Source organism: Mauremys reevesii, linkage group 4, assembly GCF_016161935.1.
Source record: "Mauremys reevesii isolate NIE-2019 linkage group 4, ASM1616193v1, whole genome shotgun sequence".
Taxonomy (NCBI): Eukaryota; Metazoa; Chordata; order Testudines; family Geoemydidae; genus Mauremys; species Mauremys reevesii.
The window spans coordinates 86,126,869-86,141,861 of NC_052626.1; the positions used below are offsets into that span (position 1 = coordinate 86,126,869).

General features: G+C 41.4%; 1 protein-coding gene across 7 annotated transcripts in view; it reads left to right on the top strand.

Annotated features, from left to right (window-relative positions):
* Positions 1-1,175: 1,175 nt before the first annotated feature.
* ANO5 (anoctamin 5) overlaps positions 1,176-14,993 on the top strand; it is a 98,922-nt gene continuing 85,104 nt past the window's right edge. For 2 of the 7 annotated variants that reach the window (XM_039534817.1, XM_039534819.1), the window contains exon 1: positions 1,177-1,412. In XM_039534817.1, the coding sequence (XP_039390751.1) occupies positions 1,352-1,412 (61 nt within the window). In that variant the 5' untranslated portion in view covers positions 1,177-1,351. Of the gene's footprint in view, positions 1,413-14,993 lie in introns of all 7 variants that reach the window. The other 5 variants (XM_039534821.1, XM_039534820.1, XM_039534816.1 and 2 more) reach the window with 4 other exon arrangements.

Genomic DNA, 14,993 nt, shown 5'->3' on the forward strand with positions numbered 1-14,993 from the left:
CTTCTTAAACATTTTTAAAACCTTATTTACTTCACATATAACAACAGTGCATCCAACAAAGTGGGTATTTACTGGCATGTGAAACCTTAAATTTGAGTGAATAAATGAAGACTTGGCACACCACATCTGAAAGGTTACTACCCCTGGCTTAGTCCTTTATTAGCTTCCAAACTCCATGTTAGTCCATTTACAGGATCACCTGGTACGGGAAGTATCTGGCATAAAACAAACAGCCCAAATACCATATATACATTACTCAGAGGCGTGACAGTCATGCAGGTTATAGGGTTTCCTGTCTGGTTGTCTGCTCCTCCTTAATAGGTGCAGCCAAGAATAATAAATGTTTAATCCTAAACATATTCCACATGCTTAATCCTACAATAGTGTTCATTCTCCCTAAGGGGAAATTCACTCTAAGGGACTAAACCAAACTGTAACAGCTGGTGTATGATGCCAATTTTTGGGCACTATGGTATGACAGAGAAAAACAAGAAAGATCTGCATTTATCTGTTCTGTTCGCTGATTGCATGGCCTCCACAGTCCCCTGCTCAGCCAAGAACGCCAACCTTGAATACTTGTCTAGTTCTCCTATCAGTATTTCTGAACTTTCTTCCACGCTGGGCTTTACACATAGCACAAACTCAAACTGAAAGGGCTCTCCTCTCAAGATCCCTTTTCGGAGTCTTTCAAAGGAGAATCACCTGAAGTGGTCCCGCTACTTCTCTTTCCTGTTCACTGGCTAGTTTGGTTTCGCTTTGAGCAGTTGTCGTGAACACGGCTCTATTTCGATAACTCTGCACCACTCCATGCACCTTTTTTACTTTTCTAGGTACTGACATTTCAGCGCACGTTTTCTCTGCTAACAAGAAGCTCGACACGGAGATTTTGGTCCAAGAAAAAAGCCAGCAGTTTTCTGCCGCTACACCGGCTTCTTGGGCGGAAACAGCGGATGTGATTACGAGCCCGCGGGTGGGCAAGGAGGGGCATCCCGGCTCCATCACCAGCCGCGTGCAACATTGCGGGCACACCCTGGAACAGGCGCCGCTGCCGCCCCCTCCCGCTCCAGCTGGGGCTGCGAGAACTGCGCATGCAGCCTCCTGCCCGGTAACCCAAGCCCAGCCCCGGCGCAGCCCCTGACTCAGCCCGCGCCCCCTCCCAGCTGACACCGTAACCCGAAACCCGGGCGGGCGCGGAGTTCCGGCAGGCCGGCGTCCTCCGGGAGCGGGAGCAGCTGGCGGAGGGAGGGGACGGGGCGGAGTGGAAGGGGCGCGGGGTGCTCCCCCTGGCTCCAGCACTCGGGCGGCCGGGTCTCAGTCTAGCGCAGGGCCCGGGGAGCGGAGCAGCGCAGCCATGAACATGCTGGGGCGGAAGGGCCACGAGACCCACATAGAGATGTCGCTGGCCACGGACGGTAGGTGCCCGCAGGCGCGGGGTGGGCGCTGCTGTTGGTTCTGCCATGTGGCCCCGGGCTCGGGCTGGCGGCCGCCCCACCTAGGGTGACCGGATCGCTCCCTCCCCGGGCTGCGGCCTAGGAGCCTCCCTGGGCTGGCGGAGAGCCTGGCCAGGGACCTAACGGTGCCGCCGGCGGCGGGCAGGCGCGGCTGGGCGTGGGCGGAGGCTGGAGCTGGGGCGGTCAGAGCGAGCCGCGGAGCCCTGGCTGCCCTGCCGGGTGCTTGTGCCGACACTGGGGGCGGCAGCAGCGGGGGATGCGCAGAAGAATCGGGACAGGGGGTGGGGGGTAATAGGCACCTATATAAGAAAAGGCCCCGAATATTGCGACTGGCCCTATAAAATCGGGACATCTGGTCACCCTAATTCCCCCAGGCCTGGGCAGAGAGGTCCCCAGGGACGGGAATAAGGCGTTGGCGAGGATACTGGACGTTTAGGGGCTGCTGGAAGGCCCATTCCTCCAGAGTAGGAAGCCATCTCCTTCTCCCCTATGCTGGAGCCTTCCCCACATCCTTCCCTTCTTCAGAGCTGGGAGACTGCACCTTCCCCGTCCTGTTTGTAGCACACTCAATGCTTTAGGCAGGACAAATCCTGCATCTGGGCAGGGGGTTAGACTAGATGACCCTTGCAGTGCCTTCTAACACTGGTTCAGTAGAGCCAGGGTATACAGCTCCTTGCACTGGTGCAGAACTCTACCTGGGGCAGCCGCTTGCTGTTTCCCTTTCTCTGTGCTTTGCTCTGCTTTCTATAGACCTTGCCCTGCCAATGAGTGGACTCCCAGAGAAGCCCTCTGACTTGAACAATGATGGGACTGTGGGGCAGTGTGGACGGGCTTAGTCTGTAACAGTGGTTTTCAACCTCTTTTAATTTGCAGACCCCTACACATTTCAACTGGTGATGCAGACCCCTTGGGAAATCTTAGACATGGTCCACAACCCCCTGGGGTCCATGGACCACAGGTTGAAAACTACTGTTTTATGGTAATGACCAGGACCCCTTTTGACATAATATGCAGACCCCAGTTTGTAAACCACTGGTCTGTAATGATTTGCGATCCTGAAGCTGATATTTCCAGGTGCCTGGAGTATGTATGTGTACACTCCCCCCTTCTTATTAAAACAAATAAACCTCTGGAGGAATATTTATATTTTAAATAAAACTCTTTTGATTTTTTTTTGGTAATGCCCTCTGAAAAGCTTGAAAAAGGAGGCTTTTGCCATATCACATTGGCCACAATTTTTTTCTCTTTTTGAATGCAGTTGAAATTAACATGGATGCCATTGTTTAACAGCATAACTTTCTTATTGCTTAGAACAGTGGTCTGCTTCTACTCTTAGTCAAGATAATAGAAAATATCCACTGACTTTAGTAGGTGCAGGATGAGATCCATTGTTTGTGCACCAGTATTCCAGATTAATATGAGAGGAATTCTGAAACCAGAGTTTGTTAGTTTCATGTTGCTTCAGAGTGCATAAACATTCCCAAAACAGGACTAAAAACAAACAAACCAACAACACCAAAACACCTATTGAGAATCTAGTGGATTTTCCCCATCAGATTCAAAGTATTGAAATCAATCAAATTTTGGCCCTGAAGGCAAGTATTTGACAGCGTTGCTTTTAAGGAGTTTGATAGTGAGCAATATCAAATGGAAAATTAACTACCAGGAGCTATTTGCAGTGACAGCTTTTCTGGGTACATAGTTCAGATATCACTAGTGAGTTTGTGTGTTCTGAAGCTAATGCCCACTGAATATTTGCCCATATTCACATTTGATGGTACTGGAAGGAGTGGGGTATTTGAGCCTGTTCATCAGCAGAACCTTATCAGAGCCATGTGGGGAGTTCTGCCTGACTTGTTCTTCCCCCACTTTACCTAAGCACTGAAATTAATAAGTTGTGCCTAAAACTGACCTACTAAAGAACCTCATAACATATTCCAACTAGTTGTTTTTCTGTAGTAGTCTGAGATGAAGTTTTCCTCATGAGTAAAAGGAAAGATTAATATTTACAAAGTACACACTGTTTTGGGAATAATCTTATTGCATTCATTTTTACCTGTATGTCTCCTTTATGTTTTCTTTATTAGTCATAAACGGAGAATGTAAGGAGAAGCTAGTTTTCCTGCTAGTTTTAAGTTTCCACGATTATATAAAGAATGACATAGCAAATGTTACAAATGAGAAACTGTTATATACATATTTTAGAAACTTTTCTTGGCAAAATTGATTTGGATTATGGTGAATCCTTTCATTGCTTTATTTTTTCACACATTTGCAAAGCAACTTGTAACCATCAGATTCCTAGACAATTTTCTAGGGTTGGGTTTTAGTGTTTCTTAAAGTGTTAACATATAGTTAATCTAAACTGCTTCTTATTTTTTTTTAAACGTATGCATAATCATCTAGCGCCACTGTATCAGAGCTGGTAATGTTTGAGGTCATGATGTCTCCAAAAGTATTTTCTTCAACCACTGAAAAGTACAGTTCTTGCCTCAAGTATTGGCCTCGTTTTAGCTTCTTTTGGGTTGAGGACATTCAGGATGTACTTGTCCAGTACTAAATGTCAAGTTATTAATCAATAGCCACAGCTGCTCACCAGTGAGGAAATTACGTAGGGGGTCTGTACTTTCATTATGGTTGTTATCTGAGTAAATGCTGTGACATTAGAAACACTGCAATATATAAAGATGAGTAGCAAAACTAAAATCACAGATGAAGGCCTGGAAGATTCCCCCCATTTATCTTTAGATTAGAAATGTAGGTCTTGGATCCCCTGGAACTCTGGATAACTGGAAAACTAGTAGGATTATAACACCACAAATTAGGAAACTGAAAACTGAGGTCATATCAATATTCAAAAGTTGCACCATTTTAACTTTAAAAACCAGTTGAGTTAAACAAGTGCAAAACCTGGTGTGGACACTTAATTCAATTTAAACTTGGTTTGTATTATTTTATTATAAGTAATTGAGTTAAACCAAATTAATTTAAACCCGGTTTATAGCAAATTTAGGGTTTTGCACCAGTTTAACTACAATAAACCTTAGTTGAGCCTCTGTAATTTTGAATATACGCAAGACCTGAGAGGGGAAAAGATTGTTGGCTTGACTCTTTGATTGTCTGAGAACAAATACAAGGCCTTTATTAAAAAAAAAATCAGCACACTTACCTCTCTGATAAAACCTGTAAATGTTGACAGTTTAAGATCTCCAATGACTTTTCGAGTAAGTTTAACCACACTCTTAGTACTTCTGAGGGAATAGTTAAGCAAAACCACTTGCCCACTCTTTCAAACAAACAAACAAAGAACAAAACACACAGAGACCTTTTCAAGCCTTCTTCATAAAGAAGCAAACAGGGAATAAGATCAGTTTTGATTTTTTTTTTCAGATCATGTAAATTGTCCTTCCACTTCAGAACACTGAATGATTAATGTTTTCTCTAGGTGTGCTGCAATACAGATCTTGAGCTATATGCACTAATTCAGTAATAAAAGTGTAAGGGAACAGAAGCCATCCAAGCTGTATTAGAGATCATGGAAAGTGGGTATGGGTTGATTGGGGCAACAGCTCTGCAGAATAGGCCCTATAGTAGAGACTACTTCTCGGCTCCTCTGAGCTAAGATCAAAATATATTTTTACAATGCCTAGCACAAAGGGACCCTGATCCTTGATTGGATTCTGTAGGTGCTATTCTAATACAATTACTCATGATAATAGCTTCCCACCGAGCATGTAGAAGCTTTCGCATGCTATAGGTATTCAAATACTACAGCGATGGGTGACAGTATAAAACCCCTCAACTATATGCTCTGTATGCAAAAGTCTGAGGGTCAGGAGGGGCAAAGCAAAGTGAGCAACTGGAGCATATTTTCCTCCAAATCTGGTTCATATTTGTATAGGAGTTAATGTGACTTTGCACTTGTTGTACAACTGCAATCCCTTCAGGCACTTGAGTAGTGGGAGAACAATGATAGTATAAGGGGAGGAAAGTCACAGGTCCACCTGGAGCTGAAGCTTCCTATCTTTGGATTTGGAAGTCCCCCTCAAAGGAGAAGGTTTGGAGTGTAACACTTCAAGGAAACTGAGTTTCCTAGACTTTCTTGCCTCGCTCCTGTGGTTTTACCACACACACAAAAAAAGAAGGTACTGGTCCCCTATCTTCATGGGTGTGATATGAAGTTTTTTACTGAAGAATTTTATTTCTTGGTATTCTGGTAAATTTAAAGGCATGTCAGACATTACTTGGGAAATCTGAAACTCATAATATAAGGCAGGAGACACTTGGCTTTGGCTAGAAATATTTGTCTGCTATTGGCTAGCTTTCTCCTTTGTTTTTTACATGAAAAATTAATGATAAAGGTAGCATTGTTGTGGAGGATAGCCCAAGGCTCTGGACCATCAGAAAGCTGGTATACACTTCAGTGCCATGTTGCAGAATGTAGTGCTTTCCATCAGTAGTTTTTTGTATTTTGAAAAAAGAACTTGCATAAACCATATATATACAGTTTGAACTCAGAATAATTAATGCAACACTAAGAATTTCTTGACAGTAATAACCTAAATTCCAGGACATTTATTTATATTGCTTCCTATCTTATTTGTCTTTTCATATCTGAGAAAGAAAAGTAACAAAATGACAGCAGGAGCTAATGTTTTCTCTGAGTGCACTTGTAATGTGTTATTGTAGTCTGATAACTCATCATTCTGGGCCATATTCTGATCTCATTTAATCCACTTATTTCAATTTAATTACATGGATTTACACTAGAATAGTGAAATTAGAATATTCTGTATTCAGTACTACAGTAAACTTCAATTACTGAAGTGATAGGTGTAATAATTTCTTGTCCACATATAGAAGAACTGAACAGGATATCCTGTTCTAGGAGGATTTGAACTAAAATGGGAAGATTTATTAACCTGAACAATGTTTGAAAAATTACCCTTATGTGTTGAAAAACAAGTTTGCAATAGTTTGGAAACAGTTCAGAAAATGTTTATGAAACAACATAGAAAAACTCCTTAAAGTCAGAAAACATGTTATCTGTGGATGGGATTTAGTTGTTAGAAAAGTGAATAGGTAGCTGCGTGTGTCAAAAGTAGATGAACAACTTAAAAACATTTTGGCTAACCACAAGGACAACTATATTTTAACAAAAAATCTTCAGTGTTGTTTGTAGAAGGAAAGTTTACAATTTGGAACTGGACCCAGCTAACTTAAATATTACTGGTTTATATAAATGCAAATACATATGGTAAGTGTTTTAGTGCAGTTAATGAGAAAATGAATCTGTAGCCCCATTTCAACACACATTTAAGTATTGTGGAAATCTGCTTCCCGACTTGGCACAGCACCTAAGCACATGCTTAACTTTAAACATGGGGTTAAATCAATCTATTTAGTACATCACTAAAGCATGACTTCAGTGGGATTTAAATACATGCTTAAATTTAAGCACATGCTTATATGCTGTGCTGAATCGTGGTCTAAATGCAGTTTGGATAATGCCAGTTGAAGTTATTAATTCTATAGCATGTATGAATTATAGACTTACTTATGATAAGTTACAAATGGAGCACTTTCCATATAAAACCATTGTTTCAGGTAAAGGAAAGTTGCACGAGATAAAACTTCATTCAGTTTTTTGGCCAGAACTGGATTGTGTATTAAATTTAAAGTTATCAGAAAAATTAAAACAATTTAAAAATAAATTTCTGTGGCATTCAGTCCTGGATTTGGATGTCTCTGTTCACATGCGACTCTATTTTCCTTGGTTAATTTTTTAATTGGATTTTAAAAGTGTCACTCCCTTGCCTTTTATTAAGTCTGAATGTACTAGCTCTTTAGCACTCTTAGGACTTCTCTACACTTAAAATGCTGTAGCAGGGTAGCTGCACTGCTATAGTGCATAAGTGAAAACACTAATCTACAACAACAGGAGGGGATCTCCCATAGTTGTAGGTAATCTACCCTCTCCCCCCAAAAGAGGCAGTAGCTAGGTTGATGAGAGAATTCTCCCATCCACCTAGTGCTGTCTACACCAGCTGATTTAATTGCATTGCTCAGTGGGGTGTGAATTTTTCACACCTCACTGATCAACAGTCAGACTGATCTAATTTCTACTGTAGGCCAGTCTTTAGAGTATGTCTGCACTGTAATCAGAAAATGTTTCTAGCTAGATCGAAGCTAACTAGAATAGCAGTGTAGTTGTAGCAGCATGGACTGTGACATAGGCTGACTAGATCAAAGCTAGCTCAGATATGTCTACATGATGCCTTTGGTATCATGGGAGATGAGGGAGCAGGTCAGAAGTTAGGCTGGATATCCAGCCTGACAGTGCATAACACGGAGCAATTGAGCCAAATTATTTTCTGTTGGACATTGGTATAGTTCCACTAAAGTCAATAGAGTTGTGCTAATTTACTCTAATTTGGCCCCTTTATTTTAATACATTTTAGCACCCAATCCAGTGCTCACTGAAGTCAATGGAAAGACTTCCACTTACTTCAGTAGCTATTGGATCACGCTCTCAGTTAATTCTGATTTAAACTTTGATTTCCACGGAGACGTAATTTCCCATCAACATCCAACAGTCTGATGTCAGTATTTGAAGAAAAAGGGTAGACAGGATAATTTTCTTACTGTTCCCAGTTTTGTCAAACTCAAGCAGTCAAAATCAAGGGTCGGGTCTGACAATCACGAGATTATTTAAAACTCATGAGATTTAAACAAAAAAAAACACCTTTTGAGTTGTTAATTTATCTTTGCCTTAGAGCCTTTAAAGCACACATGCCATATTTTGTAGATTTTCTATTCAACCATGAGGTTAGAAATGTATGTATTTTTTAAAAATGAAAGTTGATTTTCTCACATAATCCCAGGATTCCAGCAGTTGGGGAATGAAGAGAAACACCACATCCCACAAGACTTGTGATAAATGAGAATGGGCAACACTGAGTTCCACTGAGATTAGATCTGTGCATTTGGAAGGCAGCTCTTTCATAATATTTTATTTTAGGGTTGCATCCACTTTGCTTGAGTCCAGTTTGGATTGTTTAGAGCTGATACGATCTAAATGAAAAACCTATTCATTTAATTGCCAGCATTTTCTAACAGAGAAGTGGTTCCCTTACAAAAACAAAGTGAATCAGAATCAACTGAAAATTGCCCTTTTACCAGCCTGTGGAGTATAATTATTGCTGCACATCTTACACAGAGAGAGTAGTCAATTTTCAGTGATTAAAGCCCAATCCTGCAATGAACTATGCATGTGTCAGTGCAGAGACCATGCTTGTGGAACATATTGCAGGAGTGGGGCCTAAACCATCAGGGGCGGCTCTAGCTTTTTTGCCACCCCAAGCATGGCAGTCAGGCAGCCTTCGGTGGCGCACCTTCAGGAGGTCCCCGGTCCTGCGGATTCAGCGGCTTGCCTGCGGGAAGTCTGCCAGTCCCGCAGCTTTGGCGTACCTGCTACCGAATCCGCAGGACCAGTGGACCTCCTGCAGGCGCGCTGCCGAAGGCTGCCTGACTGCTGCCCTCGCAGGGACTGGCAGAGCGCCCCCCCCGCCCCCCCAGCTTGCTGCCCCAGGCACGTGCTTGGAGCACTGGTACCTGAAGCCGCCGCTGTAAACCATATGCTCTCCTGCTTTATGTGGTGTAGTGAGGAACAGCTTGTGCTAATTCAGGTGTAAAATGGATTGCACACTAAGCTTTGACACTCATGTTTGAAAAGTTTGGCCTTAATTACCAAGACCCCAGTTAAGCAAAGCAGTTAAGCACCTGCTTAAAGTTTAGGCCTAGGTTTTAGTCCATCCCTGTTCAGAGCTTTTAAAAGCACACATAATGTTAACTTTAAGTATGTGCTTCGCTGAATCAGGACTTAAAATCAGGGTTAAGTATATAGTGATGTTTGAGTTCAAGGGACTTGTTAGTCATTTTTATGTCAGAGTTTCTTTTACAGGAAAAAATACCTGGTGTATTCTAGCATACTTAGTGGCTCTTACAATCTTGGAACAGCCTTAACAATTAAAGGTATTAAAATGGATTTTCAAAACCATAATACTGTGCCCAAATGTCAATATTTATCTTTTATACGGTTGTTCTCTTTAGGATTTTTGTTGGAAGTAATCAGGGAAAACTAGCATTCAGTTCCATAGGATTTGCTTGGACATGATTTAAAATAACCCCAGTTTTGTATACGTTAGGCAGATAAACTTAGAGCCATTGCAGTTCTTGTTTGGGGAAAATTCCTAGTGAGTACATTAGGATTGGACTGTTAGTCCAGAAGGGGGAGTGTGAAAAGGAAAGGTTAAGAGAGGAATGTGGTGAACAGTTTAGGCTGTTTAAATCTTTTTCTTCAACTAAAAAATGTCTTAATCTATAAAAATACATTCAAGCATAATGTTAGCCCAAACTCTGGACTAATTAGAATTGTTTTAAAAATTTAAAAACCAGCATTTATTTACACTTGAAAAGAAGCTATAGAATATATACAGTAATTGCTTTTAAGCTGTCCATAATTACACCAAATTACATGGTATATAATACTTATGGTTAGCACCATCATTCATTTTAATGGGACTTATTACAGTAGTTTTATTATTATAGTTCTATAATTTAATCAAACACAATACACATATACCAGATCCAAGAGAGCCCTGCACAGAATGTTACAATTTTATAACCATTTTGCATAGGGAAATTATGTATTGATATGATATGCCTTTTACCAAGATGTTGTACAGTGCATAGTGCATATTTCTAATATGCAAAATGTTTATAAGTTAATGATACATTTCCAGCCTTAAAGCCTTCTCGGTGTGCTTTTTGTTAGCCTTATGTTATGTGCACATGATGATAGATAATTAAGTATTGTAGCTCACCAGTAAACAGGCCAAATTATCCTTGTATTACACATGCAAGCAGTCTCACTGACTTCAATGGCAGAACTCATGTTTAAGGTTAAGATTTTGTCATGGTTATTTTTAGTAAGAGTCACAGACAGGTTGCAGGCAATAAACAAAAATTCACAGAAGCCCCTGACCTGTGTGTAACTCATACTAAAAATAAGGGGAGGGATGACTGATGCCTAAGGTGAGGGAGGGGGAGCCCAAGCGCTGCTGCGGGGGGGTGGGTGTCTAGCACCCACTGCCCACAGTGGATGGGAGGTTTAGGAGCTGACAATGGTGGCTGGTAGCCAGGGCCGCCGAGCGGGGGGGGGGGGAAGAGAAGTGGGGCAATTTGCCCCAGGCCTCGGGCCCCACAGGGGCCCCCATGAGAGTTTTTTGGTGCCCCTGGAGTGGTGTCCTTCACTGACTCTGGGGGCTCTGGAAAACTCTCGTGGGGCCCGGGCCCTCGGAGCTTCTTCCACTCCGGGTCTTTGGCGGCAATTGGATGATGGTGGGGTCCTTCCACCCCGGGACCCACCGCCAAAGTGCTGGGTCTTCGGTGGCAATTTGGCAGCGGGAAGACCCCAGGCCCCTTAAATTCTCTGGTGGCCCTGCTGGTAGCTTCCCCCGCTGGCTGACAGCTGTAACCCCGCTGCCTCGGGGCTAAGGCGGAAAATGTTACGGAGGTATCTAGAAGTCACTGAATCCACGACTTCCATGACCTCCATGACATAATCTTATCCTTATTCGTGTGTGAGGCAAGCAGAAATAGGCCTTAGTTTGTCTAACCTAGCGATTGTTAATTTGGGTTTATTAATTGCCAAGTAACTTTAGTTGGGTGACATGTTTGAACATACATTTTCATTTGACTTTCATTAACATCCATTTGAGCCAAATTTTTTTTGGATGAATGTTCTCTGGAAGCAAATTACAGATCCATAGACAAGATTTGTTTAATCAAGAAACAAAATTTATTTTGTAATGAAAAGGAATTGGTCTTGAGAGGATGCAGAAGTATACTTTGAAAACATTAAGTTATCAAATGAGGGAAGAGAAACAACACTATGTGAGTTAGGTTGAATAATGATTGTATATTTGCTATGAAGAATCAGCAAAACAACATTAATTGCACAATTTCTAATAATGAAGAAATCTGTATAAAATATGATCTGCTTGTGGACAGTTCATTCATTCAAGTGCCTATTGGACTAGGCTTTGAAATTCAGTGTGCTTATTTACAGGGCTTGAAAAATTTACCTGACACATAGTAGCCACAATTAAAAAAAAAAAGTTTGTCTCCCGGTCCCATGGTGGTGGGTAGAGTTCATAGTTTTCCCAGTGATCAGCATAGCAAAATTGATCTGATGCGTAGCCATTTCACTAGTAGGCAGAGAGTTCAGAAGTGCAGCAGTTAAAATTAATGAGACCAGGCAGCAGCAGAAACACATTGGAGCTGTCGGTTTTGGTGTGAAAGTGATTCAAATTTGGATGGTTATCTTTGCAACCATAAGGGCTAGAAACTTATTTTAAAAAAACAAACAAACAAACAAAAAAACCAAAGACTTAGATGCTGCAGAGCTCAATAGCATTAGTCCCCATGCTAGTCCAGGAAAGCTTCTTTCTTGCCCTGATATGTGGATTTTTCAAACCCTCTAGTAAGTCATTATAGACCAGTGAGCGGGGGGGAGGGGCGGTGAGAAAGTAAAATTCATATTTGACTTTTCCCATCAGAGCCCCAAAGGGCCGCCAGCCTTTCCTGGGAGATTTCTACCATTTAAATAGCACTTGAAGGTTATGAGTGACTGACCGATATCTAAGTGAAGCTGGAGGGTGGAATGCTGTCAGCTTGTACAAAATAAAGTTGTATTTGATGGTGGTGTATTGTTCCCCCTGTTGGGGGGAGGGGGAGAGAATCTGAATACACCTCAAGAGAAAATATATTTGAGCCTTTTCAGGAGAGTGTTTTTGCATGAGTGTGGTGGGAGGCGAGGGTATGGGCATGTGTGATGAGAATTTCCAGAGGTTTGAAAGGTTTGTGGTTACCTACTTTGAAGGCTCCCCAGCCAATCTGTGTCTGAACTTTCACATTAAACCATTAGAGGTCTGTAATACAACACTGAAGTAAAGCAGTTAGTTCAGTATCTAATGAGCACTCTCAAGTGGCAGCTTCCTCCAGAGAAAAGGGGGGGGAATCTTTTCTGCAGCTTACTCTTACCAAATATAGACTGAGCTATGCAGCTGACTCATACTCCACAGTGCTGAAAAGCAACTCTTTTGTGGGTTGTTTTTTGTTCGTTTTTTAAAAACGAAGCCATTGTAAACATTTAGGGCTGGAGTCTTACCTGGCATAAATTGGTATAGTTACTTCCAAGTAAGTCTGTGTAGCTCCATTGACTTCCATAGAACTAGACCAAATTACACCATTTGAAAATCTGTTCTTTGAGATTTGTAGTGCAAGATGCTATCATATGAAGTTGTCTTTTGCAGTCTAGCTAAAGATGTTGAGAACTGTAATAGAAATAGAGTAGTTAATCAAAATGCACTTTGAATAAGCCAAAATTGTTAAGCAATTTGTTTACCAATATAATATGGATGTGGCATACTATGATTTACATGCCTCACTTATGATTCTGATCTATAAATCCAGTTAATCTAAAGAGTGCATCTTGTGTCTCCAGCACTTTTTAATTCTTATCTGGCTTAGACAACAACAGCATGCTCCAGGGGCAGAATACCAGTGCAGTAAACATCTGCATTAGCAACATAATCTTCATAATAAAGTACTTCATTATGTAATGTAAGCCATCAGTTGTGGGTTTTGTGGCTATCGCATCCACACAGTTTGCAGACAGTTCACTGCTTAATTCACAGTCTTCCCCAAATGCAGTGTTGTTGATGGGCCCAGCACAAGGCCATTCCACCACTTATGGCCCCTCCACTCCTCAGTTTAGAAGTGAATGACACATTATTCAAAAAGCCATGGCCAGAGGTGAATTTCACCCACAAAGAGTTGCAGAGGAGTGTTGAATTCCCTTCTGTGGCTTCTGCTATTTAGCTCAACTCACACTGCAGAATCATGGCATTTTGATTTCAATTTGAGCCATCCACAGCTGCAGAGGTGCCAAGAATATTTCATCATGTAGCTAAAGGAAAAACCCTGATTTATTAGGGTGCAGCTGCTTCCACATTCCTCTGAGCAAATCTTTTCATATTACTAACATTCAAATACTTTGCTTTTCAGAATTTGTCACTAATGTAAATGCAGACTAGTTGGCTTTAGTCAACACCCCTTAACTACAGGATGTTGGATTGCAGCATGAGAGGTTTGTTGCTGTTGCCCCTGGAGAAAAGATTAAGCACTGACATAAGCTTTTCTAAATGAGCCAATTTCATCCATCAGACATTCTTGGCTGTTCTTGCTGTATAAAGTTTGTACTTGCTGAAATACTGAACAGCTGCTTCATACAATGAAAGGACAGTGTCACATATGTAGATGAGGAGGCTTGCAATATACTCTTATTCAGCTGATTGGATCAGATTATCCAAAGGAATGAGAACTCTCCCAAAATACTTTTAAAAATTATACTAAAATGTTGTAGCAAGTATTTAGTAAACAACCCAAGATACTTTTGTGAATATCTTTCATTAAAGTGAGGAGCCTTCTAAGGAGTTGCAAGCGATTCTGATCATTGTTAAAGATGTATGTAACAGTAACATTATCTCTGACACAGCAGCTTTCTCTACAGATTTATGTTGTTTGCAATAAATAGCAATTCAATGAACATTGGTACTAACTGTTTTATTATCAAGAGGCTGAATTAAAGGAGTGGTGTGATTGCCGGGTAGGCTTCGTTGCATCACACACTAATGCCCTAGATAAAGCTAATTAGATATTCTCAGTTGTACCTGTATATACCTGTAGGGAAGGAAGAAAAAAATCTTCTATTGTTTGGATATTTGTTGCAATTATAACAAGATCTCACCTTTTGGAATGTCAAATTTGCTTTTCCCCTGTGAGGCAGTAATATGCAAAAAGATCAACAATGTGAGTCAAGGATAATATCTAAGATGGATGGAAGCTTATTTTTTAAAATACTGGTTAAGAACTTATTACTAGGTGTACTATACTCCCAGTGACATGCAACCATTTGTGATAGATTTGTAAAAGTCCGCAGCTTGTTAAACATTGGTCACAGAAAGAACTCAATTTTGTTTGCCAGTTATACACCAGGAAAATTTCCCATTTCTGATAGTGAATGTTAGCATAGATTCAGACAAGCAGCAGCTGGACACAATTTAGACCAGAACAAACCATGTTCAGCAGTATTTCAGAAAGTTATGGGGACAGATTTTAACCCTAGTTTTCTGAACCAGAGGTGAGCAAGATATGGATACAGATATAGTTACAAGATACAGTTGCAGTTAAACAGTGTTCAGCCACACACATTGTTGACTTTATATCAGCAACGGGTAATATTTTAGCATTGGGGGAGGGATAGCTCAGTGGTTTGAGCATGGGGCTGTTAAACCCAGGGTTTTGAGTTCAGTCGGGGGGGGGGGGGGATTTAGGGATCTGGGGCAAAAATCTGTCTGGGGATTGGTCCTGCTTTGAGCAGGGGGTTGGACTACATGATCTCTTGAGGTCCTTTCC